Source organism: Glycine max, chromosome 3, assembly GCF_000004515.6.
Source record: "Glycine max cultivar Williams 82 chromosome 3, Glycine_max_v4.0, whole genome shotgun sequence".
NCBI lineage: Eukaryota > Viridiplantae > Streptophyta > Magnoliopsida > Fabales > Fabaceae > Glycine > Glycine max.
The window spans coordinates 37893228-37921071 of record NC_016090.4 but is presented as its reverse complement, the minus strand read 5'-3'; the positions used below and the strand labels follow the sequence as shown (position 1 = coordinate 37921071).

The 27844-nt window shown below is 28.9% G+C and overlaps 3 protein-coding genes across 3 annotated transcripts; all 3 read right to left on the bottom strand.

The window, feature by feature from the left end:
* Nucleotides 1–13126: 13126 nt before the first annotated feature.
* Nucleotides 13127–16243, bottom strand: LOC100500689 (F-box protein At2g27310). The gene is made up of 2 exons (XM_003521194.5): nucleotides 16030–16243; nucleotides 13127–14385 (listed from the first exon to the last, which is right to left on the bottom strand). Exon 2 carries the CDS (start codon nucleotides 14367–14369, stop codon nucleotides 13248–13250), a length of 1122 nt encoding a protein of 373 aa, XP_003521242.1. The 5' UTR covers nucleotides 14370–14385; nucleotides 16030–16243; the 3' UTR covers nucleotides 13127–13247.
* Nucleotides 16244–21419: 5176 nt separating this feature from the next.
* LOC100795112 (outer envelope membrane protein 7) lies at nucleotides 21420–22040 on the bottom strand. The gene has a single exon (XM_003521195.4). The coding sequence runs from the start codon at nucleotides 21840–21842 to the stop codon at nucleotides 21594–21596; it is 249 nt and encodes an 82-aa protein (XP_003521243.1). The 5' UTR covers nucleotides 21843–22040; the 3' UTR covers nucleotides 21420–21593.
* A 1561-nt stretch (nucleotides 22041–23601) lies between these two features.
* Nucleotides 23602–26583, bottom strand: LOC100793721 (small nuclear ribonucleoprotein SmD1a). Its single transcript, XM_003521192.5, has 4 exons — nucleotides 26416–26583; nucleotides 26247–26323; nucleotides 23939–24130; nucleotides 23602–23828 (listed from the first exon to the last, which is right to left on the bottom strand). The coding sequence occupies exons 1-4, from the start codon at nucleotides 26427–26429 to the stop codon at nucleotides 23767–23769; spliced, it is 345 nt and encodes a 114-aa protein (XP_003521240.1). The 5' UTR covers nucleotides 26430–26583; the 3' UTR covers nucleotides 23602–23766.
* Nucleotides 26584–27844: the final 1261 nt, after the last annotated feature.

The following is a 27844-nucleotide window of genomic DNA, read 5'->3' as shown; positions in this document are numbered from 1 at the left end:
AGAGACTAAACTGTGTATTTTTATCTTTTATAGATGTATTTATCAACTAATTATATATTTAAAAACAAAATGACTATCTTTATGAATATTAATCATGTGGACTGTGAATGTGTGAACTCGAAGAGATGGATTCCTAATTGAAGCAACCCATTGTCTCTTCTAATTTCAAACACCAACTAAATATTGTATTAGTTTAATCATCTTTCCCAGAGTTTATATTACTAACATTTAATTATAAATTATTATAAATATGTTTTTTAAAATAATTATTATCAAAATCAATAAATTTAACATATATGATAAATTATAATAAAATGTCAATATAAAATTATTTTATATTATTATTAAATAATTTATTTTTTCATATTTTAATTTTTTTCTATATTAATTTAAATGGGGTTCGACTCTACTAAAATAAGACGATAAAATAAATAATTATTTTTCTTTTTATGAATATGGGATATCCCTGTCAACCGAGAGTCAAAGAATAATTTTTTTAAAAATAATGAATAAATTATCATAAAAATATTGAATAAATAAGTAATTTAATTGTAAATGGAAATTTTAAAATATGGATAAAAAATTAAATAAAGGAGTCTAGTTCAATTGATTAAATATGATGCTTCAATTATTGGAAACTTTCTGGCATTCCATGGATAAAAAAAATCACAAACATTATATGCATGTTGTTATTTTTGTTATGTAAAACATTAAATGTTATGAAATACAGGAGTGCATTAAAAAATGATCAATATATGAAATGACATTCAAGAAGTTGAATGTGTCGAAGGAATTTATTTTGATAGAAATTGACGTTTTCAACAAATTTAAGCACATGTGGAGTTTAAAGGCATTAAAAATAATGTTATTTTGAATTTCGAAAGATCAGTTCGACTAGTTATAAAAGAAGTTATATGGAAACATCAAATAATATTAGATTTGTGTATGTAGGAATATTTTTATACACGTGCATAAAATTCAATTTTTAGTATTATAAGTTTATACATAAGACTTATGAATCATTGTCAAAATTTTTTATGGATGAATCATATTACTTAACTCTTTTAACAATGACAACATCTCACATCTAAATTGATTACTAGTTAAAAAGGTGATCTTGCATGTATTCATCCCCACCTTTTATGAATTAACATCTCTCAGAGTTGTTACATCTTTCTAAATTTCTTACTTTTTTCAATTGCCTTTTTTTCTCAAAATCTTTACTTCCAATATCTACTTATGATTACTTATAAAATCACTATCAAAATCAAAATAATTATAAAAATAATCTTTAAATAAAAAACACTATTATAAAATTTACCAACAAATCATCTTATAGACCATTATATGATATTACTATGATTAAAAATGGATATCTTTATCAAAATTACTATTATTATATACATTAAGTATTAAACAATTATCTTATATGTTAAAAATTATAAAATTATTTGTTTGATTAAAAAAAACCTACAATCGAGAATGAATTATATGTCTCATCTTTAAACATTCATTTGTTAATAAAATCATTTAATAAAAATTACTCAATTTGTTATAGAAATGTATTATTTTCTAGGAGTAAGTGTAATTTTCACAATTAACATTAATAAAAAAATTATGGATTTTATTTATTTAGATTCATTTTAGAGTAGTTAAATCTTTTTAAAGATATAGGTAAATTTAATTGAGTTTAATAACTTTGTATTGTCAATATTAAAAAATATATTGTCAATTAATTATAAATTGCTTTATATGAATTTTAAAATAATTATTATAAAAGATAATAAATTTATCATATAATTAGTAATAATATAATAATATAAAATTATTTTAGATAATCATATATAGCCTATTTTCTTAATTTATTTTTATATTGAAAATGAAAATACACATGTTATAAAATGAGATTCTCATCTTTATTTTCTTCTGGTATAGTGGGAAATTATGACAAAAGCAAATTAAACTAAAGTACTCGCATCCCAAATGATTCCTTCAAGCCTTCAAGCATATCGATAGAGGCACATCTCAAGTCCTACTTTGAATGTTGTAACAAATACACCATATATCTTTATAGACTTGATACACACACTCCAGCTTATGTGCTTTATTATTATCTTAATTAGATATTCTCAATATCTTTTTATTTTGGTATTTTTGGAAGTGTGTTTTATGGGTTATAAAATATCTCATTTTGATTCTTATACTCTCAATTTTGTAATCCTTTTGATCTCCACTGTCTAAATTTATTTAACATCGTTACATTTGAATACTTTAAGCTTTTTAGGGTTTTTTTTGTTGTTGTTGACTCTTGTCCTCTCTTAGTAAACGAGGCTAGTGTCCACCATGACCAAGATAGATCCACGCATGGTGACTTTCAAGAACGAGTCGAGAGCCTTTTTGGCATTGGGATGGAGCTTGCAGCAATCATGCATAAAATGCTTTTCACATTAGAACAACGTATTGTCTCTCATAGTAGTTACTACACCTCTCATCACGAATGACAAACCAACAATGCATCCCTTGCGAAGGTTTGAGTAGACATGGCAATGGGGCGGGTCGGATACGGGTATTGTTTCTCGGATTTTTTACTCCGATTCTTCAACATATCCCCATACCCATACCCGATACCCGACGGGTTTGAGTTTATTATCCCATCCTCGTACCCGTCGGGTATCGGGTATCCCGAACCCCGTTCCACACACCATTTAGAATTTTTTTTTTTGTAAAAAAATATTAAAAATTTGATTTTAGAAAAAAATAAATTGATTGTTAAACATTTATTTTTAACTACTTATATATCAATAAATTTATTATAACGCGTGTGTCTACATAAATAGTTAAGAAAATAATATTAAATTATGTAAAAATTCTAAAATAAAATTAACTAGTAATAAAAATTATATGTCTTTTGATTAAATTATGCAAAAATTCTAAAGATTTTAAGTGGCAGGGCGGGTTCGGGTTCGAGGTCGGAACGGGTCTAGTAATCCCATACACGTATCCATACCTGACTTTTGGTTATTGGGAAAAATCCGAACCCGAACCCATACCCGATCAACTCAGGTATTACCCGTCAAAGTCAGGACGGATTCGGACAAATACACACATGTACGGATTTTCTTGCCATGTCTAAGTTTGAGTCATCGAAGGAGGTCAGAGTCTTTACCACAACATCATATAGAAGCGTCAAGAAGTTATGAATGTGAGAGGATGGTATAGGGCATCTGGAATGACCGAAATGTGTGACAGATAATTTGGAAGCAAATAGAAGGAAAAGAAAATCCTCGATGACAAGGGAAAAAATAAGGAGAAAGAGACTTTGTGTTTTTATTATGGTGGTTAAAAATTGCTAAAATCTTTTTAGCAGTTATACATTAATTGTTTGTTCCTATTTTGTAAAGTTTTAAAGGAATTACACGTAATGATGTTAAGCGACTTTAGATCAGGAGGATTAAAAAAATTAAAAATTGTAACTTTAAAAGTTAAAATAAAATATTTTAAACTATACCAATTAAAAGAAAAAATTGTTACAATTATAAGAAACAAAAGATAATTAAACCATATTTTACATGTTATATTTATAACTATTAAAAAAATACTCAATCATATCAAATTATTTTTTATACTAATTTGAGTATTTGATTTACTTACTCTTTTTTTTTTCAATTTACCATCCTTTATTTTAATTTCTGAATTGAATTTCAATAACTGTTTTTAAAAAAATATTAATAGCTAAAAATAATTTTATATCATAATTTAAACATTTTAATTGTAAATTAAAAAACATCATTTATATACTTTAAAGAATTATTTATTATAAATTTAATTATAATACAATTTATATATTTAAAAATATTTTTTATTATATAAAATAATATTTACCATATACGATACACAAGTTAAAATACTAATAAAATTAAAAGATCAATGTTATTACGATAATTGTGGGGATATATTATTTTATTTTGGTAAAGTCAAGGTATATAAAATATTGAGCATGTAAAAAAAAAATCTATATACATAAGTATTTATTTTAAAAAATATATATAAATATTCACTTTTTCAGGGTGTGGCCTATATTGGCTCTACCATTGTGATACTGATAGGTCATACAAAGAACAAAAATCTAACCCGTCTAATTGTGACAGCCATCAGATTAGTCACAAGGCTTTGGCTGTTTGCTCGCTCTATTTATATTCTTTCCTTTATTTTTCACAAGAATTACATGTTTGACGTATCATATAAGACTACAGTTTGAAAGAACAAAAACCTATGCCACTCTTGTGCTACTTTCTTTCTTTTGAGTAATAAAAAAAAGAAGTAAATGCCATTTTGGTGTGAGTGTATATTATGTTGTCATATAATTTACGAAAATTTTAAAAAAAGTTCTTAGAACTTAAAAGTGTCATTCGTCAATTTATTTAATTTAAAATTCAAAAATTGTGTGAATTTAAGAACTAACTGATAATAAGTGATTAAATTTAAAAAATTAGATAAAAATAATTAGAAAAATTCAAAGATTTATTTGAAACTTTTTTAAGTTTAAGAAGTAATATGATAATATTTTATACTTTTAGGACCAAAATAGTCTTTTATCCAATAAAAATATATTACATTTTTTTATTTCTAATAGTTATAAAATGTTTTAAAAATTTATATGGGAATATGATTTTTCCTACATAAATTAATGAGTAAATTATAAAAAAAATTAAATTAATGTTGCAAGTGCTATCATTTTATTCTTTGAATATAATGAAGAAAAAAAATACTTTATAAATATGTGAATCGTCGTTAGAGTCAGTTCCTTGTTAAATATTGTGATGTTAATTTTAATGGAGTATCTGTATAGTTCACATATTCTATAATTTTGGTTATGTTTGGAAAAATATTTGTTAGTTTTTAACTTTTTTTACTAACTTCACTGTTTGGTAAATACGCTTAAAAAGTTATTTGAAATAACATTTTTTAAAATGTTAATTTTTAGGTTAACTTTTTATATATTTTTTTACTTTTATTATATATATATATATATATATATATATATATTTCTCTTGTTACTTTTTTTTTTTAAATTATGATTTTATCATTTTTTAGTTATTTTATATTTTTTAATTACTTTAATAGTTAGTTTTATGAAATATTTATAATTTAATAATCTAATTTTTCAACTTTCAATTAACTTTTCACCTTTTAACTAGTTTTTTCAATTTTCAATTAATTTTTCAACTAATTTTCTCCAACATAACATATATGATTATTTTCAAGAGTTTAGAATTAGTTGCGACAAGTCTTAAAATTTTCAATTAATGTCCTGAATTTGACATTAAATATTATATTAGTTCTTAAACTTTGACATTTATTGTTGTCATATTAGTCTATTGATTATTATAATAAATAATTAAATTAAATTTTAATGATATTAAATAAATAAAATTAAAATCATAAAATTTATTAAAACAATAATTCAGTTCTTAAATTCTTAATTATCTTATTTTTAAGATTTGTGTTCTTTATTAATTTTTATATATTATTTGAATTAAAGTATGATTAATAATTTAATATATGGTTTATTTAAACACAAATATGTAAGTAAATCAATTTCTTTTTAAAAAGGTGGGTGTGGTCCAAGTAAGAAGCAAAGTTAGAGGACAATAAAATGGTAAAAAAAATAATTGATAACGAAATGGGATATTGAAAGTTTGAAAGGTGACTTTTAAATAATTTATATTGCGACAATTTTATTTTTATTTCTTAAAATAAATGGACTCCCTCCTTAATATATGCACACTCACGTTTAGTTGAGATGAAAAAACTCAATATTTTCCAAACCTTAACTAAAATCTCCCGTTTTAAAAATTCTACAGCCAATCTCAATCCAACTACGCACGCAAGCAGGCATGGACGGGGTATATAGTCAATAGTTATAAAATTTTTAAACTATTTTTATTTTAAAACTTGTATATAAAAAACAGTAAAAAAAATAAAAGTAATTAAAAATAAGGAAAACTAGCTACAACTAAAATACACCTTTGTAACTATACATAAGAGAAAGGTATTGTTTTTCTAACTCAACAAAATCCTTAAGTTTTGTATATCTCTTTGATGCAACAAAACAAGTATAGTATTATATTTTAGAAAAAGTTAGCAACACATTTTTTTTTACACTTGATAACACGTTTTTTAAATTGATTAGAATTCGAATAAATCTCACAAAACATTCATGTGGATCACATTTCCTATTTAGTAGTCCCATTCTCATAATAGTGGGATCTATATAAATTTTAATTAATAATGAATATTATGTTGGGAAGTGGGAACATGTTAGAGAATGCATTTATATTCTCATTTTTTATTCCATTCCAATTTTGCATCTCAGTACAGAAATAGTTGTCTTATTCTTCAGCAAACACATACACAGTACCGTATTTGACTATTTGTATGCTGTTGAAGAAAAAAGACGAAGAAGTTCAAATTTCAAAACTCAACATGGCAACAATCAAAATAGAAATCTGGAATTAATTGAAATAATCGAAAAGCACATGCTTATCTGGAATCTCTCCAATTTGCAATCAGAACTTATCCATATATAAACATGGGGCTTAGACCTTATTGTAACAATTTGAGTTAAGGTAACTAGTAACTGAACCAGTATATCCCTTTATTAATCTCTTGCTTAATCTGAGACCCCACAAGGGGAGATTATATTGAACTTTCACATGAATCATGATGTGATTAAGAAAGTTAGCCATTAAGCACTCGTTCTAATAGACCTGCGAACCTTCTAATTGCTTATTAATTGGTTTTATTTTCCTCAGGTTCATTCTCTTCATTACTTGATTGACATTAATTTTATCTAATAGGCATGGGTGGATGAAAAATGTGGTTGAATAGCACAACAGACAGGGTAACTAAGAAGTAGTTTCAATAATTATTCTTCACTTCCATTCGACAGCTAAAGTATTGCACATTTCAATTTAAATTAGGTCGTGCATTGTGTACATGTGTTCCACTTTCCCATCACTACAATTAAAATAATAGTAATATTTTCATATATCCTTCTTCAACTTTTAGCCAACTAGGCAACTAGAAAGTTTTTCACCAATTATACAGGTATTTTATATTTAAATAAAAATATCATTTGAATTGTTTTAGATAAAAATATCATTGTTATTAAATAATAGTAAAATTATATTTTTTAAGAAAGACTTTTAAAATATTTAAGATTTTACTCTTGAGTAGATTGTTGGCATGATATGTGAGTATAAACCCATTCATTGAAGAGATGAAGACTTCTTTTTTGGTAATAATATATATATATAGGATTCACTTATTTTAACAGTAATTCTCTTACAATTATTTTTCATTCTCATTATTATTTTCTTAAGATTTAATTAGTGTAATAAACAATTAATCTTAATCATTAGATCTTAAGAAAATGAATGATGAGAATAAGGAGTAACTCTAAAAGAGTTTCTCTTGAAATAAGTGGATCTCTTAAAATTAAAGAGAATTTTTTTAAAATAAATTAATTCAATCAACAAATAATATTTATATCACTCTAATTTACAATTTTATTCTGTTATTTTGTATCACAATATTTTTTAACATAAAAGTGTGTCATTTTGAACCAACCAAAGTTAAAGAAGAGTAATATCACTATCTGGTTTTTTTTTTTTTTTTTTTACTTAAGTGGTGTTTATTTAGTGAATTGTATGAAGATTCAAATATACAATTAGGGGATATCCTTAGTAAAAATAAAAATATATTATATAATATATATTAAAAACACTCTTATTTAAATATAATACTCTCACTTACTGATTAAAATTCAAATTAATTTACAATATACAAATAGATTTATAATACAGGCCGTGTTATATTTACATCAAGCAACAATTAATGTACTCATTTCTTATAACATAAATCATATAAACAAAATAACTAATTATATATATTCAGAAAAAAGACAAACTATATCATTTAATTCGTTCGTATTTGCATATATTTATATTTTTCCCAAGTTTTCACATAACATAATAATTTTATATATTAATTACTAACTTTATTATAATGTTATCCTGAAATAATTTATTTTATGGTCACGCTCGAAAATGGCGTGTGGCCAATTGACTTATATTTGTTTAATTTGTATGGTCTCAGTTATCGTGATATCATGTATTTATTTTATCTGGATGCCGAGGAAAATAGTGATCCTGATATAATTGTGCTGTTGTTCTTATTCCACCAATGAAAATTTGATATCTCATTTAATTGTGCTAGGTTAAGTAGTTGGAAAAAGAAAAAGAAAAGTAAATAAGTAATTAGAGAAACAACTTTGCTACTTGCGATAGTCTTATTGATTGATACTTATGATTTATACTAAAAATAAATAAAAAAATACCAACCTATATTTTTTTTTCATTGCCTTAACACCCTTCATCTCTCTTTACTTACGTTAATAAACTCCAATCCCTCATCTCTGCATCCTCTGTTCAAGGAAGATGGTGACAGTAGTACTGATGCTAGTGGTCGGTAGTTGTGTATGATGGTGTTAGTTAAGTAATGCTATTTGTGTTGGAACTACAATAATTTATGTTCCTACAAATTTACAAAGCCGGGAGCAAATTACATCAGTGTTATATGAAATAAAGCTAGCGAGGAAGAGGATGACAAATTACTCTTGAATTCTCGTATGATGTTCATTTATGTTAAGAATGACATTGTTTTTTGTGATTTGTAGGGACTTAGATGGGCTTTTATGGCCGAAAACTTTATTAGCGTAATGAGAAAGGGGAGCCTGGGCAGAGAAATTGATTAGCATTATGGGAAATTAAGGTGGAGAAATTTATTAGTTTAATGCGGTGGATGTCACTAATGCCGTTGGGTGTAATGCAAAAAGGAAACACTAATTAACATAAGGGAAATATGATATGGGCATTAAGGACAAAGTAAAAGAAAAAAAAATATAAGTGGATGTTTTAAACATGACATTTTTTTTATTGGCTGAGACAATAAGGGACACAATTAGGGTATGGATGACTTGTTTATTTTGTGTTAAAAAGTAATTTGCAAATATTTTTTTTATAAAAAAAGAAGAATTTTCTACAATTAAATAAAAACATAAACATGCATTAAGAGAGATAAAAAATTTGATATTATTAAAGATATAAAGATTGCCTTATTGGTAAAAGATAAAACAAGAAACAGATAAATCATGAGTTCGAATCTTTCAATGATAAAAAAAATTAACAAAAACTAATAATTAAGTAATATTTATTGATAAAAATATATATTTCATGCGACTATTAAGGATTTTATTGTGTTAGATAAACTGGATGAAAGTCTTTGTAAGAAAAATACTAAAGACATGGCACATATGTCATGTTAGCGTCCATGTTTGGTTTTGGCTTTCTGCCTTTTGGGACAATATCATGCTTGCCACTTTCGATGAATAAACAAGATGATTGAGAATTGAAGCTGGATAACATATTCTAGACACGAATTGAAATCCCACATGACACCAACTTTTGTTTCCACTTATTCGTCAAGGAGACACATACAAGAAGTTTTTTCGAGCAAGCTAGGAGCAATTTATGTTTGACCTTTTAGCCTATGCAAATAACATAAATTATATGTTAACAATGACGTGTGAGAATGATATGTAATCTTTTATCAAATAAAAAGAAATATTATTGAGGTAACTTGGGAGATATTAGAATTCAGAAGGAGTATAGAGAAGTTTAGATGAGAGAAAAGAAGAAGAAAAACTATACTAAAACGAACCTAATTTTTTCCCACATGTTAGTGGTCAATTAATTCAGTAAGTGGTGGCATTAAGGACCAAGGCTCCTTCATCCATTGCAGAAATTGTTGACAAGAGATTTAACATGTAACTAATAGTTTTGTACCACCGACAGGCCAAACCTACGAGATCCCCACATGTTTGATGTGGCTTTCTTTTAATTATTATCATAATCATAAATAAAGCCAAATTATACTGCCAAGTTTGAATGAATAACAGACACGCTGATTTTAAAAAATAAAATCCACCGAATCTAATTATGAAGCCTTATTGCTAGATGCACGAAGCTCGAATGTCGAAATGGTTGCCGTAAATTAAATGATACTTTCTCTATCTCCAATAGAAGCAAAAATTGCGGATGGGTTTGGATCGATTTTGAGTCCTTCGATCTAAAGACTAAAATAATTTGTAATTTGATTTGGTTTAAATTACTTTTTTGAAGAAAAAAATAATCGATTGAATATGATAAAATGTAGTTTAAATTAGATTGGATGATTCAATTTTTGCTTACACACTCTTACTGCCATTTTAATTTTTAATTATTACCCTTTAAATTAGGTTGCATGATTCGATTTTTTTTTCTTGGTCAGGAATTTTGCCTCCCCTATCGAAAAGGCTAATTGGAATGTAAATGTTAATCCAGAATATAATGTTACATTCTCAATTAGCATTTTTAGAATGTTAAAGAGGTGCAGGAAGTAATTTGTGAAGTACAAGAAGCAACTGCCCTTGATCCCCCATCAATCCATAGTTTGACCCAAAAATTGGAATCCGTACAAAAAGGAACACTGGCCTGTGTGATGACCAGCAGCAAGAACCCAAATTCGAGCATAATTCTATACCTTTGCTTTGGGCTAGTCCACCCAGCTGTACACTCCCCCAGTCAAATTCCACTTAGGAGTGTTTGGCAGGGATTTTTTTTTCTTTAATATCTGGGAATCATGATCACCAGAAAAGTTAATTCCTGATAATCATGATTATTATAATGTGTAAAATATTAATTTTAATATGTTTCCTGTGAATTAAATATTTCTATAAAATATGTAATTAAAGTTTTTCCTTTACTCAAGTAAGTTGGATTCTCACCCTTTTCCTTGAAAATGTTTTTGCCAAAATGTGGGCTAAAATTGTTTTTCGGGAATCTTAGTTTTCTGACAATTTTTTTTTATTAATTGCAAACCAAATGTGAGAATCATAGTTTTTCAATTTATGATTCTTGATAAAGTATAAACTTTTCGTCTACTAAACCTCCCCTTATAAGTTATGTTTGGATAAACTTCAGCCAACCAGAGCATTTCTAAGCAAAAAATAATGAATATCTCAATAAGTTAAATTAGTTAATGCATAAACTAAAATTTATCTTTAAGAGATTCTACACATTAGCTTATGCATAAACTAATTTTAATTTATGAAAAAATTTATTTTATTTTTTTATTTATTTTTTCTTTTAAAAATACTTATAAATAAGTTTATCCAAACAAGTTCATAATCAAATACGTTATAGGTCCATGACGGATAGATTTTAGCAAATAAAACATACATATTAGTTTCATAACATACCCATAATATTCATTCCCATTGCAAAATTTCCAAGTAATTAAGCTGATGAATGCAAGAGATATCAGGGACAATCTATGATGATTCCCCCACCAATTTGTTGTAAGCAAATGAGCATGCATCCATGTGTCACTAAACTGACAACTACAACAAAGCAGTCTATACTTCAAAGAGTAGATAGGAGATTGCATTAAAACATTTAATTATCAGCTCTACTTGCACATAGCAAAATTGTATCCCATCACAGACATTTTAGTGAAAATTAAAGAGACATGCTGATAGCAAATGCTGTAATACTTTCTCCCTTGCCAACTGCATGAAAATTTCTTTTAACAAACTGTCCCCCACTTATAAGCCCCTGCTAGATAACCAAACGTGTTTTTCTTCATCTTGTAGCATTGATTTTTTCCAACCACCAAAACCATATAGCACAAAATCCGAATAAATATGGAAGTCAACATTTCAAAACATGAACCATAAACTACGCTCGTCTTCCTACCCATATCCCAATTAAAAAAGACAATTGCCAATTATATAGATACACACCACTTGCTCAGAAAATTAAAGAGGTGAGTACCATATTGAAAAGCGAGCCTGAATCAAGATAATTGGTTTATTTCTCCTTTGACAATGGTTGCATAGATACACTATTATATAGAAGGCTTAAAAATTTGACAGAGAACTAAAAACTGCATAAAAGCAAAGAATGATATTAGAATGAAGAAAAATGCTACTGTTGACTTGAAAGTACCAAAAATAGGAATAATAAAACAATGTGGGAGAAGAATCAAAATCTCTAGCAGTGGCATATCACATATGGTGACTGACGCCTGACAATGGGCAGTGGCGGGTGAAAGAGAGTCATAGAGTGAAGGAGAAGGAGAACACATTCAAATGGTAGCCATGGTTCATTTAGATCACATAAACCTAACATGTTTTCATATATATGAGACCAGTTTTGTAATTTCCTAAAGCGGGTATCCTATCATGTCTCCTCCCCTGACTTACGCTGTGTTTGTTACATATATTATTTCTACTCATCTTTCCATCTCTCTCCTCATCTTTTTTCTATTTCTTTTTAACCAAACAACTTTATTTCTCACCTATTTTTACTCTATTATTATTTATTTCCATCTACTCTATTTCTCTTATCTATATCAAACACAATATTAGATAATCATCAAAACCGGTTTTTCTCCTCAAAGTCTAAACAGGTTTGGGCGAGTGCCCATGGCGTGAGTTTGTTTGCCATGCTCGGAAAAGCAGCCCTGCAAAGTTTTTCAAGTTGCAGACTGCAGAGGAATATTATTAGCTATGTTTAATTTAACTTAATTTTTTTTATTTCTTAAAAGAACTTTTAGTAAAGGTAATCTTTTCAATATTAAACTAAACCAAAAATGCACAAAGAACAAATATAAATGCAGTGAGAGACATTCTTAAAAGTAGGGCATTACTGTAGAAACAAAAATGAAGATGGTTATGCTTCATAACTTCGAAGAAGGAAACCAAGTGCAGAATTAGTATTTTTAAGCAAACAGAAGCGATTCTAGTGGAAGATTGAATAAAGTTAATAAAATGAATCTTGTTAGTATATTTTTTAGCTCTTGTTATGCTTATAGCATAACTTAATTTAAAAATAGCTCCACATAAACAACATTCCTACTTCGTAGTCTGAGTGAGGTTTAACACAAATGTTTTTGTAATCCCCTCTGCTGAATTTGTACAAATGATCATACAGGTAGAATTATAAATCTCAAACCAGGGGCGTTGCTGTTTATTGATTTGTTTATTATGGTAAGCAAAACCACATCTTACACAGGAGTGCCAAGGTCCAGCATTTGTTAGAGCTACATTAGCATATTCCACTAAATGACTATGCGCTACCATTTCATAAAACACAGTACCAGAACGTCATAAATGCTGCAATGCCACTTAAAATACAAAGTCTGTCCAACCGACTTTCGTTTCTCATCTTCTCCTCTTTCAACTCATTCTGTACTTTTGAATACATATGACAAGACTCGAGTACTTCACCATAATTTTTGCTCCTTCGGCTGCTAAGTGCTTCCTTAAGTATAAGCAAACTGTTTCTTCCATTAACATGAGCACCTTCCATGTCTTCCAACTGCATGCTCAGCTCTGTTAATTTAAGAGTTGTTTGAAACCCATCTTCTTCAGTGTGAATCACTCTAAACTTCATAATAAGGATACACTCTGCTACCTGACAAGGAAGAATGTCCTTGGCGGGTAGAACTGATCCAAAGCGGATAACAAAATCCTTATCGGTTGGCCAGTGTCTTTGACCACCAAGAGGGCTCCAGCTAGCAAGATTTGCAGCTTGCTTTATTTTCCTGTTTACTATAATCCAACTAAGCTGGAGCCCTTCACGGAGTTCCCGCCACAGCTTCCCATCTTTCCTTTCCCTCTCCAAGGATGTAATTGGTGGCAGACCATCAGATACAGAAAGGTGAACCGCTCCATCATTGTTATCATCTCTATCTGCATAAGTGAGAATATCAATCCGGAAAGGGCAGTTATAGAACCAACCATCATAGCCATTTGCATTTGGAATTCCCCACAGAACTTTGGAACAGATTGGTTTCCCCTTGAACCTAATATCTACTATAGAAACAAAATCTGATGGAGAGATGCTTTCAGATTCATTCATGTCCCCATAATATTCAGCTTCAGTCCAATTGTCCGGGTACTCGAGATAGTTGTTTGGTTGATACCCTACAACCTCCTTGTTTACAATAAGTGGGAAACAATCTGCATAGAATTTTCTGAATCCACCAACAGAAGATATTAAACTTTTGACATCCTCTCTATTGGTTGAAGGCCACATAGAGGAACATACGTTCTCCCATAAACTCTCTTCTTTTGAGATGGAACACAGCGCTGCACAAGTACATGCTGCACTAGCCAATGTTGCACCATCAAGTCGACGAAATATATCATAGAAGAGATCACTGTTTAATGAGGGAATACCGTCAACTGGTGCAACTGACATGGGGATAATCCTTTGACTGCCAAGCAAACATAATTTAAATCAAAAAACAATTGAAGAAACCTGCATTCTTTTGAATACAAGAAAGTAAAAACATTTTTTTTCTTTCAGAAATTAGTCAATAAAAAGGCATAAAATGTTTTGCTAACATGGCCAACACAAAAGTATGTAGTGTCTCATAGTGCTCTCTAGGATTACCAATAACAAATTATATCTGAACTGAAAAATTATATAACTCATCAATCCAAAATTTAAATTATGACTAAATAATAAAGCTATGCTTGTTTCAAGATTATGTTTCACAATTGCATAATACTCCATTATGATAAAATGAACAGCCTTTAAAATGTCAAGTTCATTTTTAAATGTTTAACATCAAAGCATAATAGTAGCATGAGAATGGGCAGATGGTATACTTGGTTTAATATATTTCAAACACAATATCCCAAAAAGATGTGAGGAAACCTCATTTGAACAAAAATAAATAAATGAAACAGTTAGATAGTACTCTAGACTCCAGGGAAAGTTAAATGTGGAAAAAAAACCTATGGCTACGGGAGATGTCTCCTAGGTACTTACCCCGGATTCAAATATAAGCAAAAAAAAAAATTGTTTCACTCTAACTAAAAAGGTTTGTTAACAACAATAAATTGCACCAATCTCAATCAAAAAATAAGTTATTTTCCTAAAGTGTCTTCAGTTAGAATTTGATATCATGAAAGAAAAAAAAGGAGTAATTGGAATTAAAACTCCAAGTAAATGAACGATATTTTAGAGACTCATTAAATGAAGTAAAATTAGTTGAGATTTGCTTATATTTAAATCCAAGACCAAAGCATTTTTTTTTTTGCTTATATTTGAATCCGGAGGTTGTAATTTCTAAGACCTACTCCCTATAGTAAATCACTATTCACAGACAAAAGTCCGGAAAGGGAAGGGAAAGGAGCCACACAGGATAATGATCAAATTGACATAATTAAGACTAATTCTGATTTCAATGATTTCCTAAGGAAGAGTATTAAATCTACAGAAGTTTCTTAACTTGCAATAAAAATTCATAAAACTTTGGTAATCTAAAAAGTTCATTTGCAAATCAGAAGGTTGAAATTCAGTTCCAATACTATGCTGCAAAGCAGGTGGATGTTAGCAAGTAGTGACATACAAGGAGATATAAGATTAGTCTAGTGGTGAAAGGAGAAGGGAAGGGGGTTCGAATCCCCCGCTAACAGAAAACTATCAATACTAACAACTAACATTTATCGATATAAAAAAAAAAAAAGGAGTAGTGGCATACATTGCAATTACAAAAATAATACATGTGGAGATTATAGACAAATAAATATACAGACCTGTTCTAGAACTTGTTGCTATACATATAGGAAGCAATCAAATTATTGCATTGATCAGTTATTTCTTAACTTAGGATCCAATTGAAAGGCATGGTATGGGACTTGAGTCCCACATTAAAAATATGGGATTTTGGTGTAGGGTTTGTAGCTACAACAACTAACTGTTGCAGGGCTACACATAATTAAAGCATAATGTAAACCCTTTAGCTGAAACATCCAGAAATTGCGTAAAAAATATAAAAACCCACAAAGTAGGAAAAAAAAAAACAGAAATAAAATTGAGTATAGAGAGAAAGGGGAAAGAGAGTTGTGACCTCAAATAACAGAGAAGAACGGCATGAGAAAGGTGAAACAGCGAGAGGATTTGAGGGAGTGAAAATAGAATGCAAGATTTGAAGCGAAAGAAAGATGAAAACAGAGAGAGGGAGACTTTGAAACACAAACACGGGTTGGGTTGTGAGTGAGCGGGTGGGGTAGCGATTTACTGCGCGTCTCCCACATCAACTCTCTGAACTGCCCCATCAGTCAACCACACATACTTTGCCACCTAATGCTACATAAATAATAATTTTTTTAAAAAAATATGTTTTTAATAATTGTAAGTTGTAATATACCTATTTTTTAGTTTATCATCTATTTTTTATTTATTTTATTAACTGATATTTTCAAATTTTTGTTTTTTATATGCTAATATCTATTTATTAAGTGATGACGTAGTATACTAACATAATGATCTGATAGATTAATATATTGTTGCATTATTATTTAATGAATTTAAACTAATAATAAATATTAAAAGTAAAAGTTTAAAGTAAAATAATTTTTTTTAAAAATAGATAGTAAACTAAAAACAAGTATGATACCGATATAAAAATGTATTTAAGAAAAAAATAAACATTAAATTTAGTCTTAAATTTGTATTCCATTGATGTTTAGTTCTTAAAATTAATAAAAATTCAAATAAGTCAATGAGCATTTTTTAGAGTTTTGTTTGATTCTATGAAATTAACTCTTAATTTCATTTTAATTTCTAAATTTATGTTATTATTATAATTTAAGTCTTTGGACTATGTACCAAAATAAGAAAAAGAAAAAAAGTTGATTTCAGGTGATTAAATGAAACTCTGAAAGTTTCAAAAAATTATTCAAGTTTTTCTCATACTAAAATGACAACAATATATAAATTATTAAATTTTTCCATAAAAAACATCATAGTTTACACAATTTTTTTTCTCTCTCTCTTAATACCTCTTATTATCTTTGTTATCCCATTCTATTTATATTTCTTTCTTTTCTCTTCTTCAATTTTGTATTGTATATGTTTCATGATTAAAAACTCATTCCCAGATATACAAACCGAAGAATATAGTATTTTTATGTTTGTTTGGAGTTTTAGAAAAAAATATTATTAATTATTGTTCTATTTCCATAAATCTAATTACAAAATGATTTATTTTATCTTTATTCTCATGGTTAAGAGTGAGAAAGTTAAATTCTCATGAAAATGTTAGAAGTTATTTTTTAACTCTTTTTTTACAAAGTTTTTTTAACCCATTTATAACTTTCATTTCAACTCTTATTTTTAATTTCAATTATTTAAAAATATTTCTAAGAATATTAAAGTTTTTTAAAAAAAACAAGTTAAAATAATCTAACCAAACACATTTTTGAATATTTCAGGAAAATAATATTTTTGGAATTATGATTTATGATAATGCAAAATCATATCTTGAAACAAACATCCTAATTATTTTTTTACGAGAAGTAACTTTATTGAAATCGAATAGAATTATTATGAAATTAATTGTTTCTCTTAAATATTTAATCTACTTATATATTTAGAAGTTAAAACCATCGAAAATTTATATTGATACTTATTTGTATACCCAACTAAATACTTTATGAATGTTTAATGTAATTATATTTTTTTTACACAAGTTAGTTATACGTAATATTATTCAATAATAAAAATCTTTCTAAAAAAATTAATAAAAAACGACACTTTTGGTTTGTTTGTTTGTTTATGTTTTCTGGGACCATTAAACAAACAAGCGGAAAATATCTATTTGTCTCGCCATAAAGAAAATACCTATTTCGTTTGCCACTGTCAAGTTCCACGACGTTTCATGGGTGTGGGATATCCAAAATAAATTAATAAAAATTATGAACATAATTTTTTAATTTTTTATTAGAATACTGATTATTTTACTTAAGATATTAATTAAAGAATTCATAGTTATTTTTCATTAAAAATTACGGTTAAAATTTATTGAAAAGCAGTGTAAAGATGTATTAATCCTTTATATAATGTCTTAAAAGGTATTTATTTTGGTAAAAAAAAAAAGGTATTTTTTAATATTTTATTTGTATTCTTAGTTGAAATTTGTTGGGAGCCATAAAATGATATCGATCTTAATCTTTATTATTTAATTAATCTCATTCATAATGTTGTGATTCTAAGAAAAAAAATAGTAATCTAAAAATTATTTTTAAAAAATGTGATAGAAGACATATTATAGACACTCTTCTAAAACCTGTTGAGGTTGTGCCTTTCAATGTTGTAAGATGCTTTGTTTGAATTGGAAAATATTAAACTATACGATGAAAGGAAAAATAAAATGATAAATTACACCTCTCTTCAATAATTGTTAAACTTGACCTAATTTTCAACTCAATTTGGGTACTAAATCAATGGATTACCGTTTCAGTGCATTTTTTTTATCAATGGTACGAAAGCCTTCCGTATAAAGGTTTTTACGAGACAGATAATTTTATATATTTGGTTCGAATATAAATTAAATAAATTATTGTTAATGGAAATAATAGATGAACATTCAGTTTTTTATATTATAAATGAGTAAATAGTATATTATCGCAATGTAAAAGAACTTTTATAGTGTGACTCAATCATATATTGTATAATGTCAACAAAGATTTCTTATTTGACAAATGTAATTTTTTTAAGCAAGTAATGTATACATATTAAATTCATTATAAATTAAAATACTTGAAGAATATTCATTTTTATTATTTTCTCAACTAGATATTCTTAATAATTTTTTAGTAGTTAAATAAACTGGTACTTTGTTTGATAAAGGAGAAATAAAGTGAAGAGGAAAGAAATATATGAAAATAAAGTTAATGTTTGGTTGAGAGGAAATAAAAGAAGAATTTTTTTTATATAAAATTTATTGCTTATTTCTACTTCATTTCTGTCTATTTCCATTCACTTGATTTTTTTTTAAAATTTTTCTTTGTGTTCAATAGAGAGAAAGAAAACAAAAGAGAGAAAATAGGTAGGCGAGAAAAGAAGAAAAAAAAGATAAATATGTAAAAAATATAATAAGATATGGTTTAATGGAAGAGAAATGGGATGAAAATAAGATGATAAGGTTGTTTATTTTTTAAAAAAGAAAAAGAATAAAATAGAATATTAATAAAAATATCATTTTACCTTTGCAACATTAGTGTTATTTTTATCACCAATACATGTAAGCATAATCGATCATGTTTGGTACTTCAAATCTCAGTGCATGGGAGTTTCGTTGAAGCGTAGGGGCGGCAATTTGATTGACTCCACAAAAAAGAGCATAAATACTGAATATACATATAAGATGAGCAACAAGGGTGCAAGCTTCTCTTCACTCCCATAAATGTAATGTTGTCATCACTCACGAGTGCCACAAGGAGGATAACTTTGGCAAAGCATTGAAACAATGATTATTTCCACGTTTTTCTACAAAAAAAGCTCTGCAGATTGGACTCCACTCTTTTTTCATTTTTTGTCCACATCATTTCATGCTTACCAAACGAGTAAACTTCATTGTCTCTTCTACGCTCTTACTTATTGTCTCTTTCCTTTTCACCTTATTTTATGAAATACCAAACAAAACAATAAATTCAACACCTATATTTTTATTTTATTTCTTATTTATTTTTACTCATCTCTTGTATTTTTATTCATTCTATTTATCAAATATATACTCAATTGATTAAACAAGATATATAAATTACTCATCTTTTGTACTGTCTTTAATTTTCATAAATAAATAAAAAATATTCTATTTTTCACTTATTTTGTTTCATCGTACCAAACTCACCTTAAGTTAATTGAACTTATTGGGTTAAAGGTAGTTAGTTACTAATAAACTCCAGCCAGATGGCCCCCCAAAAGTCAAATTCCCACTCAATTTACTTATTATATTTCATCTTTCGTTTTAGCAACAACACATACACCTCATATCTTCAATCTCTTTTGTTGTTTTTTTTTTGCCTCCACATTCTCATTTGTTCCTTCTTTTCACATGCTTCGTCCTTTTGTTAGGTTGAGATTTCCACATTCTTTCTTGTTCCTTATTGTCACATGCTTCGCCCTTTTGTTAGGTTGCGACTGTGAAAGACAACTGCTGCTGAGATATGATAAGCCATGAATGTTGCTAGATTGATGGATTGACGAGGGAAGTACCAGACCTGTTCGAAGTGATTCTACTAAAGTTCGTGAAAGTTCTGACTCTACTTGTTTCTACATGGGTGCTTTTATAAAAAAAATACAAATAAACCAACCAAATCACTATTTTTCTCCAAAAACGACCCAAGTCATATCGTGTAGCATCGGTGCATTAAGCTTGACCAATCCAATATGTCAACTAGACCAATTACAAGGCTGGTACAATGATTGAATTGGCCAGTCCATAATATGTAGCGTGACAAAAATGAGCATAATTCTAATAATTTGAGAATTAATTTAACGACATTTTGTATGGTTTATTTAAAGATTAAACCAATAGCACTCTGGCCTCCTTTTGCCATGTTTTGGGCAAGAGGGTAAACGTAGCTAATTCTAGAATATCTTTCTCAAATAATGTTAACCAGCAAGTTAGTTATTAAAACTAAAAACACAAAAATCGGACATTCAGATTTAATTAAAGTAAAAAAAAAAGAAGAAGAAGAGAGAGAGAGAATTAAAAGGGAAATTAAGTAATTATCATTATTCCACTCAACCCTGGCATCTCTGTTAACTGTTAAGTATCCCCAGTAATGTCGTGCAGCTTTCTTTGATCCCTGTGAGCCTATGTGACAATTGAAAAACTATGGGAGAGATTTTATTTGGGGTAAAGCTCATCCTCTACCATGGGACAATATTTGCCCTCGTAGAGAAGATGGTAGTCTAGCCTAGGCTTTAGAAACATGGGATCTATGAATCTTGCCTAAATTGTTGCATAAGCTTTTGTATAATTTTATTTTATAAATATAGTAGTTCTAAAAAAATATCACAGGTATAGCTAAATGGTTAACAAGAGTAGCACTCTGATCTGTGCATTTGTTCCATTCCCAATTTAATGTGACAACCTGAGGAGAGGAGCTCACCAAATTAAATAATAACTAACTGTGGTGAGTAAAGGAGCACAAAGCATCAAAATGGTCAAACAATAAGCATTAAGCACCATCCTCTCTCCTAAAATGTTAATTCCTCCCAAAATAAAAAACAAAAAATATAGACAGGCATTTAGGTTGGTACATCCTAGTGTTTGAAAATCTGGTGTAAAAATATGAAAAATACTTTTGCAAAAGAATCAAAACTCTTGTTTTTTTTTTTTATGTATTTCATTTTTATCTATTGAATTATATTAAAACGCACGTCAGAATAATTTTAACTATAAATCAAATATACACATATATCTAATGACAAGGGAAACAAGCAGAATAGAACAACCTGATATTTTTTTCAATCCTAAAACCAAATCAAACCAAACAGAGCATTTACCGACAACACAATATACAAATTTAACAGAAGCACAACAGGCTAACAATATTATTTCATTTGGACAGTAGTTTTGAGATATGACGAAATTCAAAATAACATGAATGAGAGACCACTTCAGACGGCGTCGGTGGTTATAGTATCAGCAGCGGGAGGCACGTCGCCGGCGGGTTTAGAATCGGCGGCGTCGGGAACGTCGTCAGTGGTGGTTTTAGGAAGAGCATCGTCGTCGGGGTCACGTGGCGGGTCGGAGTTGTCAATCGAAGCACGTGCCTTGGCAAGGAAGGGTTTGAGAGCGAGCTCTATAGCGAGCCACGCGAATGCTAGGGCTCCCGCCACCACCGCCGCTTCTTTTGCCTTCCCCATTTTGAAACTCTTGTCTTCTCTTATCTCTTCTCTGTATTTATGCAAAGATTGCGTGCTCCCACTGTTTAGCCACCACCACAATTTCGTAAACCTTAGCTTCTTCTTAAACAAGACACACAACTTGGGGCAACTTTAACTTTGACCACTCGCTCATTCTTCCTTTTTCACACGTAACGTTACCCACCAATTTGAACTATTAATGATAACAATAGTTTTTTTTTTTTTTTTTTTTTAATAACAACAGTAATCTGTTTGGAATTTTTAGGCTTCGTATTGTGTATATTTTGTCGAGATTAAAAATTAAATGTGTGTTGTGAATTAAGTTATACTCATTGGATAAAATATGATTTTGATTCTGATTATATTATTAATTAATTAATTAATAAAAATTAATTATTATAAAAATTAACATAAGATTGTTCTACAGTAATTTCCAGTTGAAGTCGTAAGTATGCACTTGTATTACAGTACGTTTGTTTTTTTTTCTTTTTCAATTTCATTTGTGGTAATATGAATTATGAGGTAGATCAAACATTGTTTGAAGAAAGTAGGGGGGAAATCCATTGATGAACGTTTATTCGCAAGCTTTTCGGCAAATCTCAAAATGTCCAATTAAACACTCATGAGAACTTTATTATTTCTAATAATTTTATTTGACTCCAATAAAATTAAGTTTTAATAAAGAATATTTATTGTTTATTATCACAAATCATAATTAGATTATTAAAACAATATTTATAATTTGAGTGTAATAGCAAAAGTTTTCCACTACTAGGTAAAGTCATTTGGAAATGAATCATTTTAAGTGAAATTTTTACTTGAATTTTCTTGGATAAAAATCTCCACCATCAAAACTCCATATCTTTTTCATCAGTTAAATTTTCTTTCACTAGTTTATAATTTAAGATTGAGATTTCACTAAATAAATAAGAAGATTCAAATCCGAAATCAATTACGTGGATAGTATTATTGAGCTCAACTAAAAACAATTTTAAGGATATTATTTAAGACCTTTTAAACATTTTTCCAACATTCTTATTTTCTTTCAATATTCTAAGTCTCTCTATTGGTGCTTTTAACAACCTTTTTTACAGCATTAATATATGAGGTCTCTTAATATATTTTAGTTAAATTCAGAAGACTAACAACGTTTTTCTAATGTTTTGGTATCTCACGAGTATGTCAAATACAAATAAAAAATCATTTAATTACAATATATTAATAGTGTAAAAAATTATGTTATCCACAATTTATTCCTAGATTGCCATATATGATAAAAAATAATCATCTTTATAACAATAATTTTAAAAGTCCTATTTAATTCTAATTAATTATTGTCTATAATTTAAAATAATATAAAATTAATTACTGAGTCAGATGTTATAAAAATATATTCATGGGTGGTGGCAGTGGTGCCAATCTAATTGGAATGACCTCAACCCTTTTGCTACCGTTGCTCACCCTCTTTTTTTGACTTAAAAAAGCAAAACTCCGTATCTATTTTAATGTAAGTGGTTTAACTAGTTTAGTTCGTTTCAAAATCTTTACCAGATATTGCATCAACGTTGATATATTCACTGTAAAATCAATTCTTAGAGCGGCTTTTATGGCTTACTTTCTCCCTCTTAAATGGAGTCAAGTTTAATATCCAATATATGTAAAAATACTCTTCAATTAACACCTTGTGAAACTACACATACATAGGCAGTTTCTTTCAGTGGAGACTTGAGAGATATGGCAATTATCCAACAGGAAGGAATTATACACGAGAACTTCAAATTATTGATGCAAGAAAATGGCAACATGAACAAAGTCTGCATGACTAACTAACAACAGCACTCCTGCAACGTCTTTAAAACTTCTCTCCGAAAAATTCCCTACAATAAAGGTACAAGCAAATGCCACAAATTTTGTGATGTGCAACTTAACGCCCACGACCACGGCCGCGTCCACGTCCTCGCCCCCGCCCTCTTCCCAAAGGCTTCCCTGCAAATAAAATCAAAACTTTGAGAACCAGATATCCCTTGATAACAGTCAACCTGAACATAATTAACTTCTGATAAACATTTTAGTGACAGTCAAATAATATACAATACCAGCAGTTGGCTTCTTAGGCTTGATCTTAGGAGCCTCTTCAACCAGTAAAGTCTCAAGATTCAAGCTGTCAGGAAGGATATAATATCGAATGTTGTTGCCTCTCACACTGAGATGATCCAAAGTAACTGGGTTTTTCCCTTTCAGAGTTAGTTTAACTGTTTTCAAATGTGTATTCATACTGATATCAACACCTGTGATATAGCATCAAGTCCATGGATCAGTACAACTAAAGCTGCAAAACACTTCTCTAATGGCATCCCAAATAAGGCTTAAAGACACAAAACGTCAAACTCTTTGTTAGACATAAGCTCATATTCATCCATCAATTAAAGACAACGGAATTCAGACTCTAAGAGGTAAAGTATAGCTATTCTAAATTACAGCATTAAGGAAACTTGTTCCAGAGGCTAAGAGGTCCAATACTGTCATGGGGCCATAAAATTAAATCGCAATAGATTTGCCTCGTAAGTGAGGTATTCAGACTCTAGAGTTCAAGGTGCCTCATACAAAAATGTCATAAGCAACAGACATTTTCCTAATGAAGGAGAAATTAGTTGCTTTTTTTACATCAATATTATAAAGGAGAAATTAGGGTCAGTACAAATAAGAGGAAAACAGGCTAGAAAGCATGGATACAAGTCATACAACACAGGACACAAATACGATAAAACATTGCTACCATCTAGAAGTGTTTGAGCCTCTTAGAGGACAGGACATTGCTCGAAACAGAAAAAGACAAGAAACATCCTATTCATTATGTAAGGCATAACATCCTATTCAAGGTGCCTCATACAAAAATGTCATAAGCAACAGACATTTTCCTAATGAAGGAGAAATTAGTTGCGTTTTTTACATCAATATTATAAAGGAGAAATTAGGGTCAGTACAATGAGAGGAAAACAGGCTAGAAAGCATAGATACAAGTCATACAACACAGGACACAAATATGATAAGACATTGCTACCATCTAGAAGTGTTTGAGCCTCTTAGAGGACGGGACATTGCTCAAAACAGAAAAAGACAAGAAACATCCTATTCATAATGTAAGGCATAACAGTGAAGAGAACATGAAAAAAAATTCACAGATTCAGGAAAGCTGTTCAATCTCTCTATCATGTCAAAATTCAGGAATTTTGAAAAGCCATAGCAGCTCATCAATGAAAAGCCACCAAAAAATAATCTATCCCATAGCTAGTTTAGGTGCAATAAGATTAGAGACATTTCAAAGTTCAAAATTGATCGTATTAGTTATGCAACCTATCACGCTTATGACAGAGTTCCCATCTTGTTGTCTCTTAGAGAATGACAGGCTAATTAGCTATTCACTTTGACAAGAAACAGAGTTGTTAACAGAGGAATTACAAGCAAAGAAGTCAAATACCAACCATTGCAAAAAAGTTGAACAGGAATATATGAAGTTAAAAAATGGATCTTAGTTTAAGCATCGCCGGTAATGCTTTGCAAGTAATACATGATTACGACTTTTTTCTTGGGACAAGAGATTGTTGATTATGTTGAACCTACCTCCATTAGCAACGCAGACACTTGATAACATAGAAGAATATATTAAAAAAATCCCATGGATTTCCTTAGAATTAATCTTCCAAACTATAAATAATCAGAATCTTTGTAGTTTATATTATAGACTATTGTTCTATACACAAGAGAAAGAGCTTGGGTGGGTGTCAAATTGTAGCATCACAAAAGAAGGGGTAATTTTATTTAAAGAAGACAAAACAGCCTCGGCTTCACCTTTTTTTGACTATGACAACAAAATCTATTCTAGCATGTTTGGGGTGGTGGTCAGGTGAACCAAATTCAACTTTGAAACCACAGTGAGTGTGAAGCAACACATTGTTGCTTAGGAAAAATCATGGTGACACCGTGGTTTTGAGGTAGCCACCATGATTTTAAAGGTATCCAAACAGAAATCCATTGGGCACAAAGTCATACTCATTTTATGCGAATAACGTGTTGAATCTAATCATTTGAATGCTATGCACAAGAAGAAGAAAAAATGCTATCTAATTCCCAAAACCCCCAAAAGGAAGGTTTCGAAATTCCAGGGTAACGATTAGAGAATGCAGTGAACAATTGCATTAGGTTTAGGAATTGAACAAACAGCGAGCATCCCTACGAGGCTACAACATGACATTAGCAACTAAATCGAAGACCAAATGCTTTAGTGCTAAATCTTAGAATAAAAGGTTTAAGCGCGAAACGAAACTAGGGTTTAACAAAAGCAGCAACAAAATGGAGCGGTGAAGAACAAAAAGATTCGGAGAAGGACGGAAGAGAGAAGAGAACCTGTAATGGTGCCATGAACAACTGTTCCGTTCTTGAGCTCGATTGAAACGGTTTCGTTGTTCAGCTTCATGAGAAACCTGTTCCAGTTTTATACACATTTTAGCTTCAAATTGAAAAAAAAAAAAAGTGAGAAAAAGGGAAACGCGGAATGAGAATGAAGATGTGAGACCTGACAAGCTTCATGGCGGCAGAGAAGACGGTGACTGACGGCAGGGTTTTGAGGTCACACACAAGACTCGTCGGTCGCTTCAACAGCGTTTGAGTATTGTAGTAGTTCTCAGTCCTCACTGTCCTATCCTCGGTGAAACAAACCCCCAACCAAAATAATAAAAATAAATAAAAGAGGTCAAATGTATTCAATTTATAGATTATTTTTTATATCTGAAAATTATAATAAATAAATAATTTTAAATATAAATTATATTATAGTTAAAATTTATAATAAATAAAATATTTCTAACATATAAATCCTATTTTAAATTAATAATAATAAGTTTCTATTAATAAAAAATGTTTTTAATTATTGATTTTTTTTAAATAATTTAGAAATAAAATGAAAAATGGTCATTTTAATTTTAACTATGATACTTTTTTTAAAAATAAAACTCAAATTAACAATAAAGATGAAAACTTGAAAAGTATTGATTAACAGAAGTAAGAAATTAATCGCCGAACATATGTGAATCAATTGATACAAAATATTTTAACTTTTCAATGGTATTAAATTTGAGTTCAATATACAACAACATTGAATACTGAGTTTGAATATTGAGAATATTTCATTCACAAGGCTAAAATAATGTAAATGAGGATGTCCCTTTTTAACTCCTGTCACCATATGTTGAAATAAGTCATGTGCTAAACATCATTAAATGTTTTGATCAACTAACATGTGTTGTTTTATTTTAATTAGAGGTTCCTTGATATGAATATTGAATATGTAGTGTATAAATACTAAAAAAAAAAATCTGTTGTCTATCATGGTCATAAGTTGATGAATATTGTCTCTAGCAAATGATACTTATTCTATCTATCTAGATTATTTATCTTGTCTTATATTTAACATGGAGCAAATAAAGATGGAATAAAATACAAATTATGTTAAAAATATCATTTTATTAAAATTACATATAGTTTTTTAAAGAGTATCTTTAAAATTATTTATATTTTTGTTAAAAAAATATTATTTTAATTTAATTAAATCAATATCTACTACTTTCGTGACAAAATATAAAACATTCAAACTACTCTACATATATCCTTATTATAGATGACACAAAATAAATATCATCCTACTGCCTGTCACATACTTATATATTAACATAATATTGTAAGTCTTTTTATATTTTATTGTGACTAAGCATAGCATGAGACATGTTGGAGATAGAGAAAATACTTTCCAGATAACAAAATAGGTAAAAATACTTTGTTATCGAATTACAACATGAAAATATCAAACTCTATCCCACTGAAATAAACTAGAAAAAGCAAGAACATAATTCCCACTGCAGCACAACAAATAAAACCCAAAACTTATACCATTTACTAAACTTGCCGTTCTCTATCACTGAAGATATTTTGTTCTAGTATACTATAGA